We start from the raw sequence: 17,716 nt of genomic DNA on the forward strand, positions 1-17,716 counted from the left end.
CTGATGTGTTTGGAGGCATAAACATTTTAGAAAGCGTGCTAGATGGTGAATTGAAATGTTATACTCTAGTGCAGATTGCTTTTGTTAGGTGGTGGGAAGTTTGTGGGCCTGTGAGTCACCTGCAGCCGGAAGGTCATCAGCTCAAATCAAGCCTTTAACCCCAATCACTGCTGTATTACTAGAAAAACGGCTGATTCAGCTCTCTGACCCCAAGCTTCACTTTTATCTGTGTGTGTATTACGTTACTAGACAGCAAGATTGAATTTCATGGTCATCTTAATGGGGAGTGGATTAATGTATGGGGTATCCTAAGCTATAGCCTAGGGCCCTATCAACCATCAGAGTCCCTTCCCACCCCGCCTTGGGAAAAAATGGAATGGTTAGTTAAATCAGCAACACCAGAATGTCCCTGATGATGTCAGCCTAGGGGCTCCAGATAAGTTTATCTGCCCCATTTGTAATTCAAATCCATGGAAATGGATGATCTCCCTCATTCAGCAGCTAAACCACAGGTGTCAGACTCCAGTCCTGGGGGGCCGGAGCCCTGCACATTTTTGGGTTTCCCCTCGTTTAACACACCTGATTCAACTTCTTGTGCTAATTACCACATAGCTGTTGAGCTGAATCATTTGTGGTGGAACAGGGAAAGAACTAAGCTACACAGGGCTCCGGCCCCCCAGGACTGGACTTTGACACCCCTGAGCTAAACCATAAGTGACATAAAAGCTTCTTGGTGAGGGGGCACTGGAAGCTTAGACAGACAGGCCAGCAGAATGACAGACATATATAGACAAGCAAGTATGCTGGTAGGCAGAGAGACAGATGAACAGACAGGCAGGCAGACAGATGGATAGGCAGACAAACAAAACACCAGACAGAATGTTTAAATGAGCACTTATGTGCAGAGCTTCTTGCAATACCATAGATTTACAAACAAAACATTACATTTTCAATGGGAAACAATATAGTAAATGTGGAAATTCTTTTGGAAAACCTTGCATGAGGGCTGTATGAAATTAGGATAACCGAGACCTAATCCACACACACACAGATTATTGCCATACCCACATGTCCATCTGATTAACATGGGTTAAACACTATATCAGATCCATTTTTGCTGTTCTGAATTTGCTTTGAGCTCCAAATCCACACCCAACCTCTCTAGCACATTGATTCGAGGCATGGATTTGAAGCCTTTTTTTAAACTATTGCTTACTCTACACAGATCCAGACTCAATCGCCTTTCAACCTGACAGAATGGCCTTGAATTGGAACAGACTCCCTTGACTGACTAACTGTATGTTTCTAGGAGATTTTGAGATCCATGTATCCAATAATAAGGGTTTCTGTTCCGTAATAATGGAAACTAGACAGCTGTGTCTTGTTTGGACAGATCCCGGTCCTGACCACCTAGGTCCAATGGTAGAAAATATGCTGATCACCATTGAATTTTACTAGCAATTACAAGAAGATAATAGCAAAAGAAAGAAAAGAAAAGCTCTCTGCTGGTTTGATTAAGTCAGGGTTTATGTGTCAAAAGGAGGAACGGTCCTTACAGATCACTTGGTTGGATACATTGTAAAAAAATGATTATTTATAAATGCTGACTGCTTAACTATTGCACATAAATGTGTGAATAAGAAGACAAACCATAGCTCCACATAAATCAGTTTTATACAGTGTACATTGAGAAAATGGCACACTTTCCTGTACATACATGTCCGGTGGTTTCCATCAGCTCAGGCAGACTGCTTCAACCCAGTGCAACACATTTCCATTGGTGCAGTGTATTAGACTCACTGTTTTTATTTTAATTATTGTTGCGATTTTGTGCCCCTTGAAAGCATATCATATTGGACCCCCCACCCAGACCAATCCAGTTATGTTCCATAGTTTCAGAGCACCTGTCACTTAGGGAATCATCCTAATTTTCTGCCCCTGTATGGTCCCCCTGACTAGCAATACTTTATTAAATAAGACTACCATTAACATTGTGCACTATTAAATTAGTTGTAGTATTTATTGACATCTTAAACAAGGAATAGCAAAACCAGCAGCTAATTGCATTATAATTGCAGTCGTTCTGTTCCAGAGGAGACTGGGGATCTGGACCCAGTAGGGCCCCTGGACAGGATGCCAGTCCGTTGCAGGGCCCACACTGTACAGCCCGTACTGTAACTGCACGTTAAGAAAACACTTTGCCTGCAAACCATGCCCTGCATATGACCATTATAATTTCACTCAACGACCATGGAGGGAATGTAAACTTCTTGTGCTGCTGTAGTGTAAAATGCTGTTGAATTCAAGATGGAATTCATTAAAATTCATTGTAATATATTGTACAATCTCAATTAATTTAATCCTAAAAAAAGGGTATTACATTGTTTTCTTGAAAAATAATAAAAATAACTCAAATACATATTTGAGACAATAATTTTCAATAGCTGAAATTCTTTAGTCAAAATAGGAGGTGCACTACAAAAAAAATCTTGATAATTATAAAAGTAGGAAACTGTATAAAATATATAATGTATCAATGAAATAGTAAGGCATTCAGTGTTCAATTTGCATCCCATTTGCATGTATGTGTTTACACATTTGAGAAAATGCACTTTTTCCACATACATGATATATCTTAAACAATACATTTCAAGGCAGTTGATTTCAATCTAAACCTGGTTTTTGTTCTTGTCCAGATACAGGGGTGCATGCCAGGGCGGGGCCACAAAGGCACCGGCCTCAACTGACAGCTGATTGGCCCTTGTAGTGTCCCCTTGCCTGTCACTCACCTATCATTGGTGAATGATACGGTTGGCTCCTCTATGAATTATGGCCTCTCTTATGCTGCTCACCTTAAAAACATCCCACAATCACCCTTGTCCTGAATACAAACGTCCATCCACTGTGTCTCCCGATTCCTTCAGCCTATTCCCAGCAGGAGTATGGATGTGAGCTCCGGTAAGGCACTAGCATTTGCTGTCAGTATCTGAGGATTTAGGTGAGAGCCAGGGGGCCCCATGACTCCCCCCGTGTGTCTACTGGTAGCTCCGGTGTGGAAGTGTGGCTGATCCCAGGGTATAAGCTGTCTTGCTCTGGGTACTTCACAGAGGGGTTCTCTGAGCTGAGGGTCTCAGTGCTGCCCCCCATGGCCGAGGAGTTCACCTGCAGCACCAAACAGTTGCACATTACGAGATTATGGACGGTCAGAAGATACCACAGGATCATTCACAAACCATTTTTCCCCCTTATAAAATTTTATGGAGTGAAGGAAATCTCTTTGTTTTTTCAGCAAGTCAAACCATAGTGTAATGTTTTATAAAAACGTGGTCGTCTATATAATAATGAGTGAGACTTGCTATGGTTAGCTCTGTGAAGATGCATGAAGATGAAGATGCAGATGCATGCAGCACAAGGACGGGAAGATGGAACCAAGACTTTAGGATAGTTTGGTGGTTTAAAAAACCAATGGAGAGTAATAAGCACCAAAGACAACAGTTGGGTAACAGAAAACAACAAGCAACGAAAATAAAACAAGTGCAGAGACTACAAACGATGACAGGAAGCTGGACATGGGGTCTGCTTTGTCTGTTTCTCTTGGAAGATCTGTGAACGATGCTTCATTCACCATTTGTGCAAGTACCCAGGAATCCTTTGATTTTAACACATACTGCTTTGCTCTCTTTTCAGACACAAACTTACCCCCAGTGGCCTACCCTGCAACTGCAGCATAGGAATTCCATTGTGATGCTTAGAACACATGTAACAATAACCTTGAAACAGTTTATCTGTCACCCCTGGGACATTTTTAAGAGCTAAAGGCCTCGGGTCCATGGTGCAGAGGATTTAAACCAGCAACCTTCTGATTACTGAAGGTTACTGGTCTTTTGCTGTTTTTGCACTACCAGCTTTTACATATTGTACAGATGGTATTTATCTTATATGTTTATACTTTTATAAACTACGAAGAGGAGAGAGAAACAGCATTTCGATTCCATTGTATGTTATGGACATATAGTGAATTGACAATAAAAGGCTATTTGATTTGATCTGATTACATGTACAGATTGTTCATTTACTGAGCCACATCCAACGCCCCATCCAGCACCCTTTAGGGGAATTTTGGGGAATTAGTCCAAAATCAAGCAGATCTTAAATCTTTGGGGTCTGAGGCTTCTCAGACACTTCTCAGGTAGTCTGACATGCCTTGACATTTTTAAATATATCACTAAAGTGCTACAAATGATTTTATTCAGCATAAACTCAGAACAAATAATCTGAGACCATTTAGAATGTCATTATTGTATTTTTTTTGTTAAAATGAACTTTAAGCATACATTTTTCAAAAACCTACTTTCAGAGGTGCTGAGAAATTGTTAAAAATTACATTATAAACATTTCTAGCTTAAAAAGACTTTGAGCTCCGGGGCTTACATATACAGACGCTCCTCTATTTGCGAACGTTCAACTTACAAACCTTCAGACATACGAACGAAGCGGACTTTAAGTCCAAATTGTGTTCATTGGGCTCCCGTTTCCTGTCCACAACTTAAATTTTGTTTTTCTGCGTGCCAATTCCGCCTAGTATGACTTCTGGCCGCTACTCCCGCCGCGCAGCAGCGTAGTGTGCGTACTCCCAGCATCCTAGTTCTTTGTACTTGCGTATACCCTTAAAATTATGTTTAATAAGACTTACGAACATTTCAAGTTACGAACGTCCGTTCGGAACGTAACTCGTTCATAAGTAGAGGAGCGTCTGTATACATAGGGGTTGGTTATACACAGGCAAGCGAGATATTCCGAGATTTCATGTGGTTTGATTACTAAAGCATGAAGTGAACTTTGGAGTGACACTATTTTCTTTTAAGTCAGTGGCCTTCACAATGAATGTTGATGAGACAGGTGTCATCACACCTGTAATAGTTTGCATACTGTCAATGGTCCGTCAGTCTGCAAAGTTACTGTTACTGCCCCCCACGGCCATCAGTTTGGAAAGTCAGTGTGAATTGCAAGAAAAGAAGAGACAATAATAGCCTTTTTACAGTTTATAACATGCAACGAATTAAACGCTGATGAATAAAAAGTGCAATCACATTATATTACTGGAAGAATACAAAACAATAAATGAATATTAGAACAATAAATTGTCAGTCTTGATCAGGATGCCAAGTTTCATTCGGAAACTGTCTTTAAGGGTCCAAGCACGTAGTGCTATGGAACCTTATTGTTATTGTTCAGTTTTGTTTTTGCCGCTGCGATGTTTTGGTTTGCTAAACGCCACAATGGAATATATATTCATATTTTACTGCTTAACTGGGGCACATTTTCCAAAAGCAACTTAGATTCAGTTGCTTGGTTCTAAATGTGTAAGTTGTTAATGTAATTAGCAACTCTGCTTTAAATTATAGAATTATAGAAGTGATTTACTGCAAAAGTTAATATTTTAAGAAAAATCTTATTTCCAGCAAATACTCTCCATGCTTGTGGGAGTTTTACTTACACAACATTGTTCTGGGGGCAGAACAAAAAATGACATTAGACATAACTAATCAGATTGTAGAGGAGGTTATCTCTCTGAACCAATCATTTTTCATTCTGCCCTCAGAACATTTTTGCGAAAGTAAAACTCCCATGAACGCTCCGTACCTCAGTGAGTGACGCCTCTGTTTGTGGAGATCGTGTCTTCGAGAAGTCCTCAGGATTGGTGGACACGTTTGGGATTATTATGGCAGCTGTGTTAATGGTCCCTATGGAAAGATGCCCACACTGAAGCTGAATACACTTCATGAAAACTAACTTTGGACAGCGTTTTATATGCTATAGCCATGTCACAATACGTGCTGGAAAGTTACCGTTTGTACTCTTGTTCTTGTTCAAAGCCTTTGGTTTTCTTTTTCTAGTCTGAATTCCTTCTTTCTTCATGGCAAGAGGCCTCGGAACCTATAGAAGATCATGGTGTAATTAGAGTCTATTTATGTACATTTTATTTACCACATTACATTTATTTACATTTGCTTTTCCAGAACAACATAAAAAGTAACACACAGGGTCAGACAGTCCCTGAATGAACTGGTCTTTGCTCAAGGGCCCAGCAGTGAAGTCACCCTGCATATTATGGAATTTGAACCAGCAGCCTTCTGATCACAGGCACAGATACTTAAACCACAGAGCCACACAGGTTTATATAACCCCAACAATAAAATGGCCATAACACCATGTGGGATTGGTTCCAAAAAGTACTTTAACACTAAAATAATCTCAAAGCAAGCTAAAAATGCAAAGTAAAGAAAAAGGCACTATAAAGCCTCAAGCAGCCGACTTGAGAATGAGCTCAACCACTTGGCTTCACTGCACATAGGACACTAAACTTAAGTGCTTTTGTGTTGCTAAGATGGGCTTTTTTGCCTGGAATTTCCCTCATTTTAAGCCCGTTTCAGTGATATTCTGACTAAACACCTGATCTCGACATGTAAAGTATCCATAAGCCCAAACTTGTGGCAGGCAGCACAATCGCCCAGCACAGGGATCTAGCCAGGGAACATTCTTTGGACAGCAGGAGGAGCTCTGTGCAGCGCAGGGTTAAGATGCATGCAGGGCAGCTTCAAAGTCCAACAGTGCAGATATGAGGTAAGAGCACTGCCCACTGAACGACCATGCCAGCTATGCGTATGGCCATCCCTACAACACTGCCCACTGAACAACCATGCCAGCTATGCGTATGGCCATCCCTACAACACTGCCCACTGAACGACCATGCCAGCTATGCGTATGGCCATCCCTACAACACTGCCCACTGAACAACCATGCCAGCTATGCTTATGGCCATCCCTACAAATGCATGCCAGAAAGTAAAAAAAAAGCTTCTTTAATCATTGATTTTATAGATGGTATCTTAACTGGAATGTTTACTCATGTTTTTCTCATTTTATAAAGGATGCATTAAGAAAATGTATCAGATCATTGTGCAAATGAACAATACATTTTGTTTTAGTTGACAGTGTAAATCACGAAAAGGATATTACTGGAGAATAGTGAGGCTTTCCAGGAAATCGTTTGACCTGGATATGAACTCTCAAGCAGTGTCCCGCTGTATTACTGCCTCTGTCATGTCACGTTATTGTCGTTTATCCCATAAGTATGAGCTTTACTGAACTTGCCCCGTGCAGTTTGGTGTACAGACCACACGCGTTGCACACCGGCTCCCCCTCTGCGTTCCTGCGCCATAACGTGGTCGTGCTCGTTTGACAGTTCGCACAGGCCAGACCGAGGCGTCGCGTGGACACCTGAGGAGAGACAGAGGACACACAATGTTAAAGGCAACTGACTGATCAACAACACTAGCACCAATTTCTCAGTGCAAAGGCTGTTTTTTCACCTTTTTGCTGAGAAGGCATTTTGAAAACTTGAAGCTTCAAGAATTATTGTAACTAATTTTCAAGGACTGTATATGACCTGTCCCTTATTCTGAAGTGTTCTTCAAATTACTGCATTATCGTTATAATAATAATAATAATAATCATAATAATAATAATGAGAAGTAGAATGCTGTTTGCATGACATAACTGGTTATTTTAAAATGGCAACCTGCTTAGCATTATAATTGATCAAATAATTGATCAAATTTAAAATAAGAGCTAACACTGATCAGACTTCGGGAAGCCAGGTTACCATGCGTTTTTGTGGCTTTATAAGCGGCCGGCAGAATCCGTTCACTTTGCTATACAGTCCGCAGGCATTGCACAGGTAGTGTCCTGCACTGTCACGCCTCCACAGTGACGTCGACACGGAGCCGCAGTTCACACACTCCCGGCCGTCTCCCACGTCGTCCAGCACGTCTGATTTCAGGATGGAAAATCGCACACTGTGATCGTACAAAAGCAGCAGTTCATACTTACAGATATAACAGCAACACCATCCTTTAATTAAGTCAAGATAACAGGTTCTGATTTTTTAAGAAGGCATTTATACGCATGGGACACTAGCAGGAAGGGGGTTGGGGGGGGCAATATTTAATATAGGTTTATTTACCACCACCCCCCCAAAGAAAAAAAAATAGACCTCATTGCACCCCCCCCACCCCCCAATATCAAACTTCCTTCTACACCCTTGACTCAACAGACTCTGATTTTAAATGGTGTTTTATAACATAACAGAAATGTTGTAAAAATCAATTCAAAGGGGCTTTTTTTGTTCAGCTCAGCTATCAAATAGTATATAGGATAAAGAAAACAGAGGTACAATGTACTATTTAGACATTTATTTTTCATTGAGTATAGGTCGGCCTACATGGGAAAACACGACATTTCCACACATACTGTAGGGCTGCCAGTGTTTAAAATTCATCTTAAATACTGTTTATGTTTATATGAAGAATCTTCCTATTTTGCTTGTTATATGTAGTTCTGAGCTTAATAAGCTTTATTTGTGCTTTCATTTCCCAGCTTTCATTAGATTCTATTTTTATTACTTGGTGTACAACAGTTTGAATGCATAAAATTCATTTGTATGTTCTTAACAGGTATATTCTGAATCTCCAAGTCTTAAGGATAAACAACGAAAGCACATATTGTTTAAACATTTTGAAACAAATGTACATGCTATACATTTATACATTTTATAACACTGGATATGAACACTAAGAGATACATTAAACTGTGAGGGAAAATGCAAATATTATTTACATGGCAAAGTGGATGGGTGGATTTATTTCTATTTGATTGTACCGATTATATGTTTTATGATAATTAATCTTGCTTTGATAGTAAATAGAAAAATGCAGAGATTTAATACTGGCAATACTGGCAAAAATGATAACAATAAAACGTTATTTTGTGTCTGACTATGATCTGATTGTGGTAGGCCTATTTAGGCCTCTATAGTGAGGAATATATGAGAATCACGCACGTAGGTATAGGCCTACACGCTGCACAGGTATACAGTAAGCATTGACCTATTTGGCATGTATATGGTTAGAATATCCATGAGTCTGTTTAGTAATTTACGATTACAAATCTGAGTTAAATAACATGAAGCGAATAAAACATTTCAGATTCCCCTTGAGAAAAAAAGAACTATGGAAGCAATCAAATGATGAAGATTCGTAGGAGGCCAAGCTTGTTATACGGGATAAGCAAACTTGTTGCACTGATAAAAAAAAAATCTATATACTTTTTTTAAGAAATACAATGTTTACCTCCACAGGGTCTGACTGGTAGCGGTCCTGCTCTTGTCTGCAACGCATGCAGCACGGTGCTGTCATAGGATCCGCCCGTCCAGGCTGTGGGTAGCTGCGGTCCGACGTAAGCCGAGTACGGACCGCTGAAGGAGCCGCCAGGTGGCCGACTGAGGGCGTACTGATCACGGCCGAAGCTGCCGTCCCTGGAGGCTCCGCCGTTCACCGGGGGACTCGGTGAATAGTGAAAGCGGCCGGATGCGTGAGGGCTCCCGGCGGCGTACGGGGAGCTCTCTACTGCGGGCTGTGACCACACCGAGGGGCCGCTGACCGCAAGGCTCGCTTCAGTGGATACGCCGCCCGGCAGGTACGGGAGGCTGGAGATCACAGGTCCCACCCGGGTGGGCGGCACGTACACCGGAGAGGTGGGAGACGAGTGCATGTAGGCGGCTGCGGCGGCATGACAGTCGTACCCCGCCTGACCCGGGCCGGCCGCGATGGCAAGGGTTTGATACATATCGACAATCCGGCTCCCTTTCGGTGCTGCGCTGGAAGCTATATATTAATTAGCTTTATCTAAATTTGCTAATAGTGCGAAGTCCTCGAAACTGGGGTACACGGCGTTGCATCGGAGGAGAATTGAAAGACGCACGCAGACTATTGGGCTGCTCCGGCGGGGTGACCTCGGCCCTCTCGGTGCCGGACGGTGGGCTTTGCCGTCCCCGCTATACCGATGTGCTCCACTGTTGACAATACGGACTGGAGACTGTTGGCTTCAGCACGGGCTTAAGTCCATCTCGGTTCCGCCAAGAGATTAAGAAAAAAGTGAATCGTTTCCTGTGTAAGTGGGAAAAAATGAACCGCATTAAAACCATTTTACTTAAGCTGATCAGTTCCGAAAGTCTTACTGATATTTAGTCGATTGAGTAACTGCAATTATACTACAGAAAACGATTTTCGTGTTTTTATTTATTTTATCTAACAGCTTTTTTTTGGTTGTTGGTATAACAATCAAGCTCTTTTAAAATATGTCATTATTCTCTAGGAGCAAAGGGAAAGGGAAAGTTTCCTGTGCTACAAGTGCCCATAATTTTCTGTCCCCTTCCTATCCCGGACAATACTAGAATATTTACATTGTATTTCTTTACTTGTTGTAAGTATATGTAGTTTGTTTTACTAAGCAAAAACCAAACATTTATCAACCGCAGGGCAGTCACGTCGAAGGACAATTCCCGGAATTTTTAAGTACGTATACTTAAACACATATTTCCAACTTATTATAGTTAAAAATCAAAAGATAAAAATCGAAAGTGAATAACCCCCACGGATATAGGAAACAAGTGCAGCATGTCATTACAGTAATTAAATAATCATATCACACGTATCAGATAACATTAAGAGGCAGGAAACCGCGACAATTTAACAGGCTACCAATATTATTAGGGCATTTTATATCAGAGCGTCTCCCCAGTGCTTTAGATGGAAGTGGGACTGTGATCGAGCGCAGTCCGAAAGACACTTATAGTGAAAGACGATCCTCAGACCTCTGGGTGGTACGCCATCCTGCCACTTGGCCGCTAATCCCGCTTCTCTTCGGGAGGAACAGAAACGGAGCCACTAAAGTGCCGGTGACGAAGCTGGAAAATAGGCGGAGATGTTTGAGATGGAAAGCGGACGTCATTCTCCGATTGGATTTAAAGCTTATCAGCGATTTGAGATGAGGTGTCAATGACAGTAGAGAATTAATATTAAAAATTAAAGCGCGACTGATTGTGGCCATTTTCAGATGTTGCTTAAAACTCAGAATTTTGGATTTAAATCGTTTCCTGTATATGTGTAATGTTTAGCATAGGCCTATCTGTTTTTTTTTTCCTTAAAAGCTCCTTAAAACGTACTTCTAGAAAAGACATTGTGTTTTTTATTTTATCATTTTCGTTTTTTTTTTTTTCGGTTTCGTTTGCACTTTAATTGTGATTCAAATTTATGTGCGTTTTAGGCCTGTGCAATACCCCTCTTAGCGTGGCCAATAGCCTATATCGAAATTCACTTTTTATCGCTCTATTTTTATTTTACTCGGATTTTAATTATTATAAAATACAGTACCGCCAATAGTCAAACAATTATTTATTGTCAGGTATTTAATTCTTAAGCAAAAGAAGAGTGGGGAAAGAAGAAAACGAACAAAAAAGCAACTAAAAATATTTAGAACACTGGAAGCCACTCCAGGAAATACCTAAAACCATTACAAAAATGAAAATACTTCCTTATTCCAGACCATTTTAAATGATAATGTAACAATGTATTCAACGGATCAGTAGCAGCATTTTTACGATTTTTTTAAATAATCGACCTAATAATAATAATAATAATAATAATAATAATTTATTTCAAGGTTTTAACAAAAACATTTCAAAATGACAGTTTGCATCATCCTTTATAAACCAGGCCTGTATAATCCCTACTAAAGTTGCGAAAGCGAAGCGCGAAATATTTAACGTATAAAGTTGCACTTTCCGATTTCAAGCTGCTTCAACTCTAAAAGATGCGTAGTGGCATTCTTTGTTTTCAGAGGAAACATGATGAAAAAAATTAAGACAAAAAAATACAAGTTTTTATTGTCATTGTACAAATATACAACAAATAAAAGCAAAGACACGTTTTTTGGAAATGGTAAACAACCCGAGAAACTACCAAATATGATATTTAATCTCAAGGGAAAACTTTCAGTCACCTGTCATTTTACTGGGGTCGTGCCGACGGGAGTTGTGGGGCACAAGAAGAATGTTATTAGCTAATTGTCATTTGTGAAAACTGTGTTTCGTGAAATCTTGCGTTTTCCCCGAATTTATATAGTATTAAAATCGAAAATCCTTTTGCTTTGAATAAAATAACCATAAAAGTTCAAATGTGCTATTTTTGCTCTTAGCATTCTATTTATTTATGTATATATATTTTTATTTGCATGGTTTTAAATCGGGTTTTTTACGTGGTTCCATAGCCTAGCTACGTAAAACCGCGCGGCTCTTCTTCGGAATGACACTTAATTGACATTAACTAAATGGCATGTTCAGATTATTTAAGCGTAGCCCTATAAATTGTTAGCCACTTTAGGTATAATTGTATGCAATAATAACAACGCAACGCAACATAGCACTGCATTATTTCTATAACTACGGTATTTCAGTACTATATCATTTTATCTATATTTTTTTTCATTTGCAGGCGGAAAAACGTTTTTGTGCTTTTGCTTGACATATTGCTAAAACAAAGGGATTTATAATTTTGCTTCGTTAAAACCCAATGTACCTTATCTTTAGCCTATATTATATTGTCAACTGTCTTGGAGGGAAGCTTTGATTGGACATAATTCATGATAAATTAAAGCAAAACACCTCTAAGGGCACATCAACAATAAATACAATAAAATTGCCCAAATGTTGAAGTAATATCTGCCTAAAGAATTATTCATATATGTTCATATTTATCCATGCATTATTTATTCTTCCACAGTGACCTTATTGCAATAGCAGAACAAAACAAAACGGCATGCTGTCTTTTCTGCCCAAACTGTAAAGAAAGATATTTCTATTGGCCGAAAATATTTCCCAAGTTGGGATCCCGGCTTGAAATAAGCCATTAATCAAGTTTGAACGGCAAAGCCTGTGAAACATTAACGTGTGAGAGAGCCGCGAGCGCCTCGCGACAGGATAGCAAACAGAAACATGTGAAATGGGCACAATGCAGTTCGTAGTATGTTTGTTTGGGAAAGGGTTTTGTTTCAGCCATACTGGGAATTCTGTAGGAAAGGAACAGATACAATGCAAAAATATACCTGCAATTAAGCTTAAAGAAATATAGCATAAAGAATTATAAAACTCTTAATTACTCATGGTAACATGTAGGCCAACATGCAGATATTTTCTAACAAATAAATTAAAATGAAGTTAGGTCCATAAATATTTCGATAGTGAAACAATATTAATAACATCGGCTCCGTATTACAATGGATTTGAAATTATACAACTATGATGGGACTGAACTGTAAAACTTTAGCTTTAATTCAATTGGGCACAAATTGAGGTTATGTAGTACATATTATCTTGTGACCAAGGAAAGAGATGGAGTGCTGAGACAGATGACCTGACCCTCACAATCTCCCAACCTAAACCCCGGTTTGGGATGAGTTGCATTGAAGAGTAAGAGCAAGGTAACCAACTTGTGCCCAGAACTTGTGGAAACTCCTTCAGGTCTGTTGGAGAAGCATTCCATGCCCTATGTGCACTTTTCCCCATTTCATCACTGAGTCTCAAGCTTAATAAAATAATTCATTTTGCGTAATTACAATCAAATTAACATCAGCACTTATCTGTTTAGGAGGTTTAGAAACTATAAGTCTAGTAACTGCTAAATTGCTAAAGCATTATTGAGGTACTCTAAATCTGGAAATACATTTTATTGTTTGTTAGCTTATCAATATAAACACAACTTTGAAAACAGTGAAACAATGTGCAGAGATATATGAAGTATAACTGTGACCATTTAAATGGAGGTAATACACATCGTTCACTTAGGACTAGGGCTTTAAAGCCAGTGCAGAGGTCTCTCTCTCTCACATTATCTGTAGGTTCCTGGCTGCTACTTCCAGATGTGGGCTTCCAAATTCCAGATGTTGGTTCTCACCCAGTTGAGCAGGTAACATCATGTTTGTGGGCGGTGTAATTAAACACGTACATCATCAGGTGTTTGGAGAGGGTAATGTTAACTTTTTTGACAAATGTGTAGGTGTCGAAGCTCAGCTAGGCTAAAGCCAGGGCTTCCTTGGTAGTGAGCTATGCTTGTGGTATTCCAGTGAATTGCTAGTGATTTCCTAACTCCACTGATTTTTCCACAGCCTAGCATTGTGAGTTTTGTAGGATGAATTGGGTTCTTGCAAAAACCTGCAAACAGTAACATTTTGCCAAATTCATCAATCAAGTATGTTTGCCCCGTTTCTCTTTATATTGTTTTTCCTTTTCATCATTTTGGTGAATGAAGTCTGACAAGGCCGCACTAAATTTTGTCAGTTTTGCTGGCAAAAAAAACAGGCTGCTGATCTTGCAATTCCCATGGTCTGACCTTCTGTATGGAAGAAATGGAACGTTTTATGGGTTCAACATATCTCCAAAAGTAATAGAGACTTGCATCATGCACTGACTTGAGTAGAAAGAATCAGAAATAATTCATATTTTGACTTACAAGAAAATGAATTGTAACCAAACAATGAAAGTCAGCTTCAGAGATAGATGTAACACAATATTATGTATTACTTGCATTTAATATCCAGTTAATAATAAATTATTATGGAGTTCTGTTGTTTTCACATTGAGGTTGCTAATAATACTAGAGTATCTGAGCCACTTTGCAACCCCTTACAATGTTTAATGTTTATTTCCTACTTAAATTTAAATAAATACCAGCATTGTAGGTTCAAATCTAGTGTATGCTTGCATATTTTTTCTGTGTTAGTATGAATTTCCACCAGAAACCTGATATCTATATAATCTTCCCAAAGTCGAGAGATATGCGGTTTATATGACTTGATATCTTTCAGTTACCCCTTAGATTGATTCAACACAACATTTTAACCGCAATCACTTTATACACTACAAAGGTATTATCCTTAATTTGCAGGAACTACATATTGCTGTAAACCCCTAAATATTCTTCAGGAATATTGTTGAATTTTAAACATCATGCTGTTCATAGTATCTTTGATCTCGATTAATGTTGCTCTCTCACCACCTGATTCAGAAACCGTCCTCAGATTGAAGAGGTCACCGAGAAAACAACCTCCGCATCACATTACCTCATATCTCGCTCTGTCACTTTGGAACAATAGGCTTACGAGCTGTGACAGTGGCTCTGATTGCCTCCCTGTGTTTGTCCCTGTGCTCTGTGAATGCGCCAACAAAAGTATTCATGTTTACCAACGCTGTGCTCCGTATTTGACCAATGCCATTAAGCTACCTAGAAACATTCCTCATTTTAACTGCCAGCAAGGTTTGATTGTCTTGGGATATTGCTGTAACAGATTTGGACATATTTACCATGGATCAAAGCCACTACTCTGGTATTCAGAGGAGCTGGTGTGTAGGGCCATGTACTAGAATTCGTTTTGCTATATTGTTTGCAGGGATCAACTAAAGTGATAAAGCTTTTCTTCCCCCTCGACGTTTTAACAAAATCCCAGAATTCACATATGGTCTTTAAAGCTGAATTTTTTTCCACACGAAAAAGGTACATGATACAATAGAGGAAGGAGTTTGTACAGGCGTTAGATCAAAACAACGTCCACAGTAGAAACCTCGCTTATACCTTCCCACGGTGGCTGACCCAAGCCGCTCTCTGCCTCCCCTAAATCCTACGGGTATATGGCAGCTTGTCTACTAATCTGGAGGCGTATAAATGACTTTCTGTAAGATGCTTTTACCCAAAGCGACTTGTGACTGAGAAAGCAGGGTCAGTGCCTGGAGCAGCTGGGCTTAAGGCCCCAGTGGTGACATCACTCTGCCAAACATCCAATCATAGGCACTAACCTACAGAATCACCCAAATACTTGGCCTGCTCCATACAGTACTTAAACCTGGGGCCTTCCACACACCTCCAACTCCAACCGCTAACCTCTTGAGACGCCCATCTCTTTCTGTGAGCTTTTCTACTTGCTCCGCTGATCCATAGGCATGCCTTATTGTAGCTGCTCATTGTGTTGTTCTGATTTTTGCCTGGTATGTTGTCCCTGTGTTTTGTATTTGCAATCATCTGTTCCTGACCTGTTTTGTAACCCTAGCCTGTCCTTCAGGGTGACAATTGCGTTTCGCTATTGACGACCTTTACCGTCCCATTAAAGAATCTGCCCTGCACTTTGCACTGATGCATTACACCTGTTTGTACACGTAGGTCACCTTGTACCTCATAGCAGCTGGTTATCAGCGTTGGGGGTTGGTTGAGGTATAAGCAGCTGTGTCATTACTACTCGCGTCTGCATAGAGTCCCGAGCCAGATAAATGTCTTTCTATGTGCACAATGTATCGGACACCTGATTTTTCATTTGCTTAATCTTCTGTTCTTGAAAGCAGATGCACAATACTGGGGAATCTCTAGAGGTCTCCTCCTCTATATGCAGCTGTTCACACCTCTTTAAAAAGCGGTTATAATTGTTTAAAAAATCATCAGAAATATATAATATTCTAAGTTCTTTTCCGTACCGTTTCCTTAATAATTCTAATGCAAAAACGTAGTTTCTATATTAAAAAGCATAGTAAATCTCTGGACAGTTTGAATGTACCTTCGCTGTGGCCGAGCTGAAGACAGTCTCTGGCATCTTCTCCCAGGTGACACCTTGTGACACAAATCTAGAGCGATGTCCTTGATAAACCCTGCACAGCCCAGCGGGTTCTACCTCCTTCCAGCCTCTTACCCAACTGGGATGTGAGCTCAGGCCATGAGGACCCCAAGGTGACCCAAGCAATGTCCTCCAGCGCCCTATTAGCCTCTATTAATCTTATATTTACATTATTATACTTACAAAACATCAATAGCTGGTTTTATTTCTCATAGAAAAAGTCAGTTTTATGAATCGACCTTTACATGCACAGAAAAATATGTCTGAAACTTTTGCTAAGAAAAACTGACCTACTCAGAGTGAAAGGACCTGCATCTAACTTCCAGTAAGAACCCAGCTTCAACAGTGAATCTGTCTGTAGGTTATGCAAGGATGAATGTTTGGTTTCAGCACTGGTGGGGATCAAATTATTTCCTAATTCCTCATCACCCTAAACAAATATGCTACTTCCACGATATTGTTAGGGATGTGTTCTTACCATCCGTACCAAAATGTATGTCCTTGAGGCTACATGATAACTCATAACTCCCCAAGGTTTAGCATGACACATTAATTATCATAAGTATATATGATAGTCGCTGATTTAGTTAAGATCAACTAATAAGAGCATCTGAAATATAAAACCTTTTTCAAGTCCTTAGGGAATTAGAGATGCTGCTGAAACAGGCCGCCATCTTGCCCTTCTGTGGTCAGTGCTGTCAGTCTGCTTCTGCCACATCCCAGCGCTGTCAGTCTGCTTCTGCCACATCCCAGCGCTGTCAGTCTGCTTCTGCCACATCCCAGCACTGTCAGTTGTGTTTAATTATAGCTTCTCTTTTAAAAAAAAATATTTTTATATATCTTTATATGCTAAGCACAGTTCAATATTGGTGTTTATGTGCAGATAATACATGTAATTGCATCGTAATGCATACATTGTAATAACTGTATAACCCTGTTTTGTTCTGTTGTTGTGCTGCGCTACTTAATATTTAATTTTTATGATATCTTGCCATGTCCTACGTGAGCTTTTCCCCATTTCATGACTGAGTCTGGCTGTGCCGTCCTGCAACAACGGTGAACGTTAACCCATGGGAATAACATTGAGCTATTCATGTACTGCGGGTACAATCTGCTGCATGGTTAACCCCTCACTTTCCCCATGCGCTGTCGAAGATTACAATTTA

At 39.9% G+C, this 17,716-nt stretch overlaps 1 protein-coding gene across 2 annotated transcripts; it reads right to left on the reverse strand.

Moving 5' to 3' along the window:
- Window positions 1-1,656: 1,656 nt before the first annotated feature.
- Window positions 1,657-10,812, reverse strand: LOC111841622 (transcription factor GATA-6-like). Of its 2 annotated transcripts, XM_023807510.2 has the most exons (7): window positions 10,714-10,812; window positions 9,191-10,006; window positions 7,666-7,832; window positions 7,155-7,280; window positions 5,850-5,937; window positions 5,644-5,744; window positions 1,657-3,162 (listed from the first exon to the last, which is right to left on the reverse strand). In XM_023807510.2, exons 2-7 carry the CDS (start codon window positions 9,684-9,686, stop codon window positions 2,995-2,997), a joined length of 1,146 nt encoding a protein of 381 aa, XP_023663278.2. In that variant the 5' UTR covers window positions 9,687-10,006; window positions 10,714-10,812; the 3' UTR covers window positions 1,657-2,994. The 2 variants fall into 2 exon arrangements, with proteins under 2 accessions (XP_023663278.2, XP_023663277.2); XM_023807509.2 differs by lacking the exon at window positions 10,714-10,812 and having other exon boundaries at window positions 9,191-10,707.
- Window positions 10,813-17,716: the final 6,904 nt, after the last annotated feature.

This window comes from Paramormyrops kingsleyae, chromosome 1 (assembly GCF_048594095.1).
Source record: "Paramormyrops kingsleyae isolate MSU_618 chromosome 1, PKINGS_0.4, whole genome shotgun sequence".
In the NCBI taxonomy this organism is placed as follows: Eukaryota; Metazoa; Chordata; class Actinopteri; order Osteoglossiformes; family Mormyridae; genus Paramormyrops; species Paramormyrops kingsleyae.

Coding starts and splice junctions, on each gene's coding strand:
- LOC111841622 (XM_023807510.2), bottom strand. CDS start 9,686: ATGTATCAAACCCTTGCCATCGCGGCCGGCCCGGGTCAGGCGGGGTAC. Junction 7,281..7,665: donor TAAAGCCACAAAAACGCATG/GTAACCTGGCTT, acceptor GTCTCTCCTCAG/GTGTCCACGCGACGCCTCGG. Junction 5,938..7,154: donor TGTACACCAAACTGCACGGG/GCAAGTTCAGTA, acceptor GATCTTCTATAG/GTTCCGAGGCCTCTTGCCAT.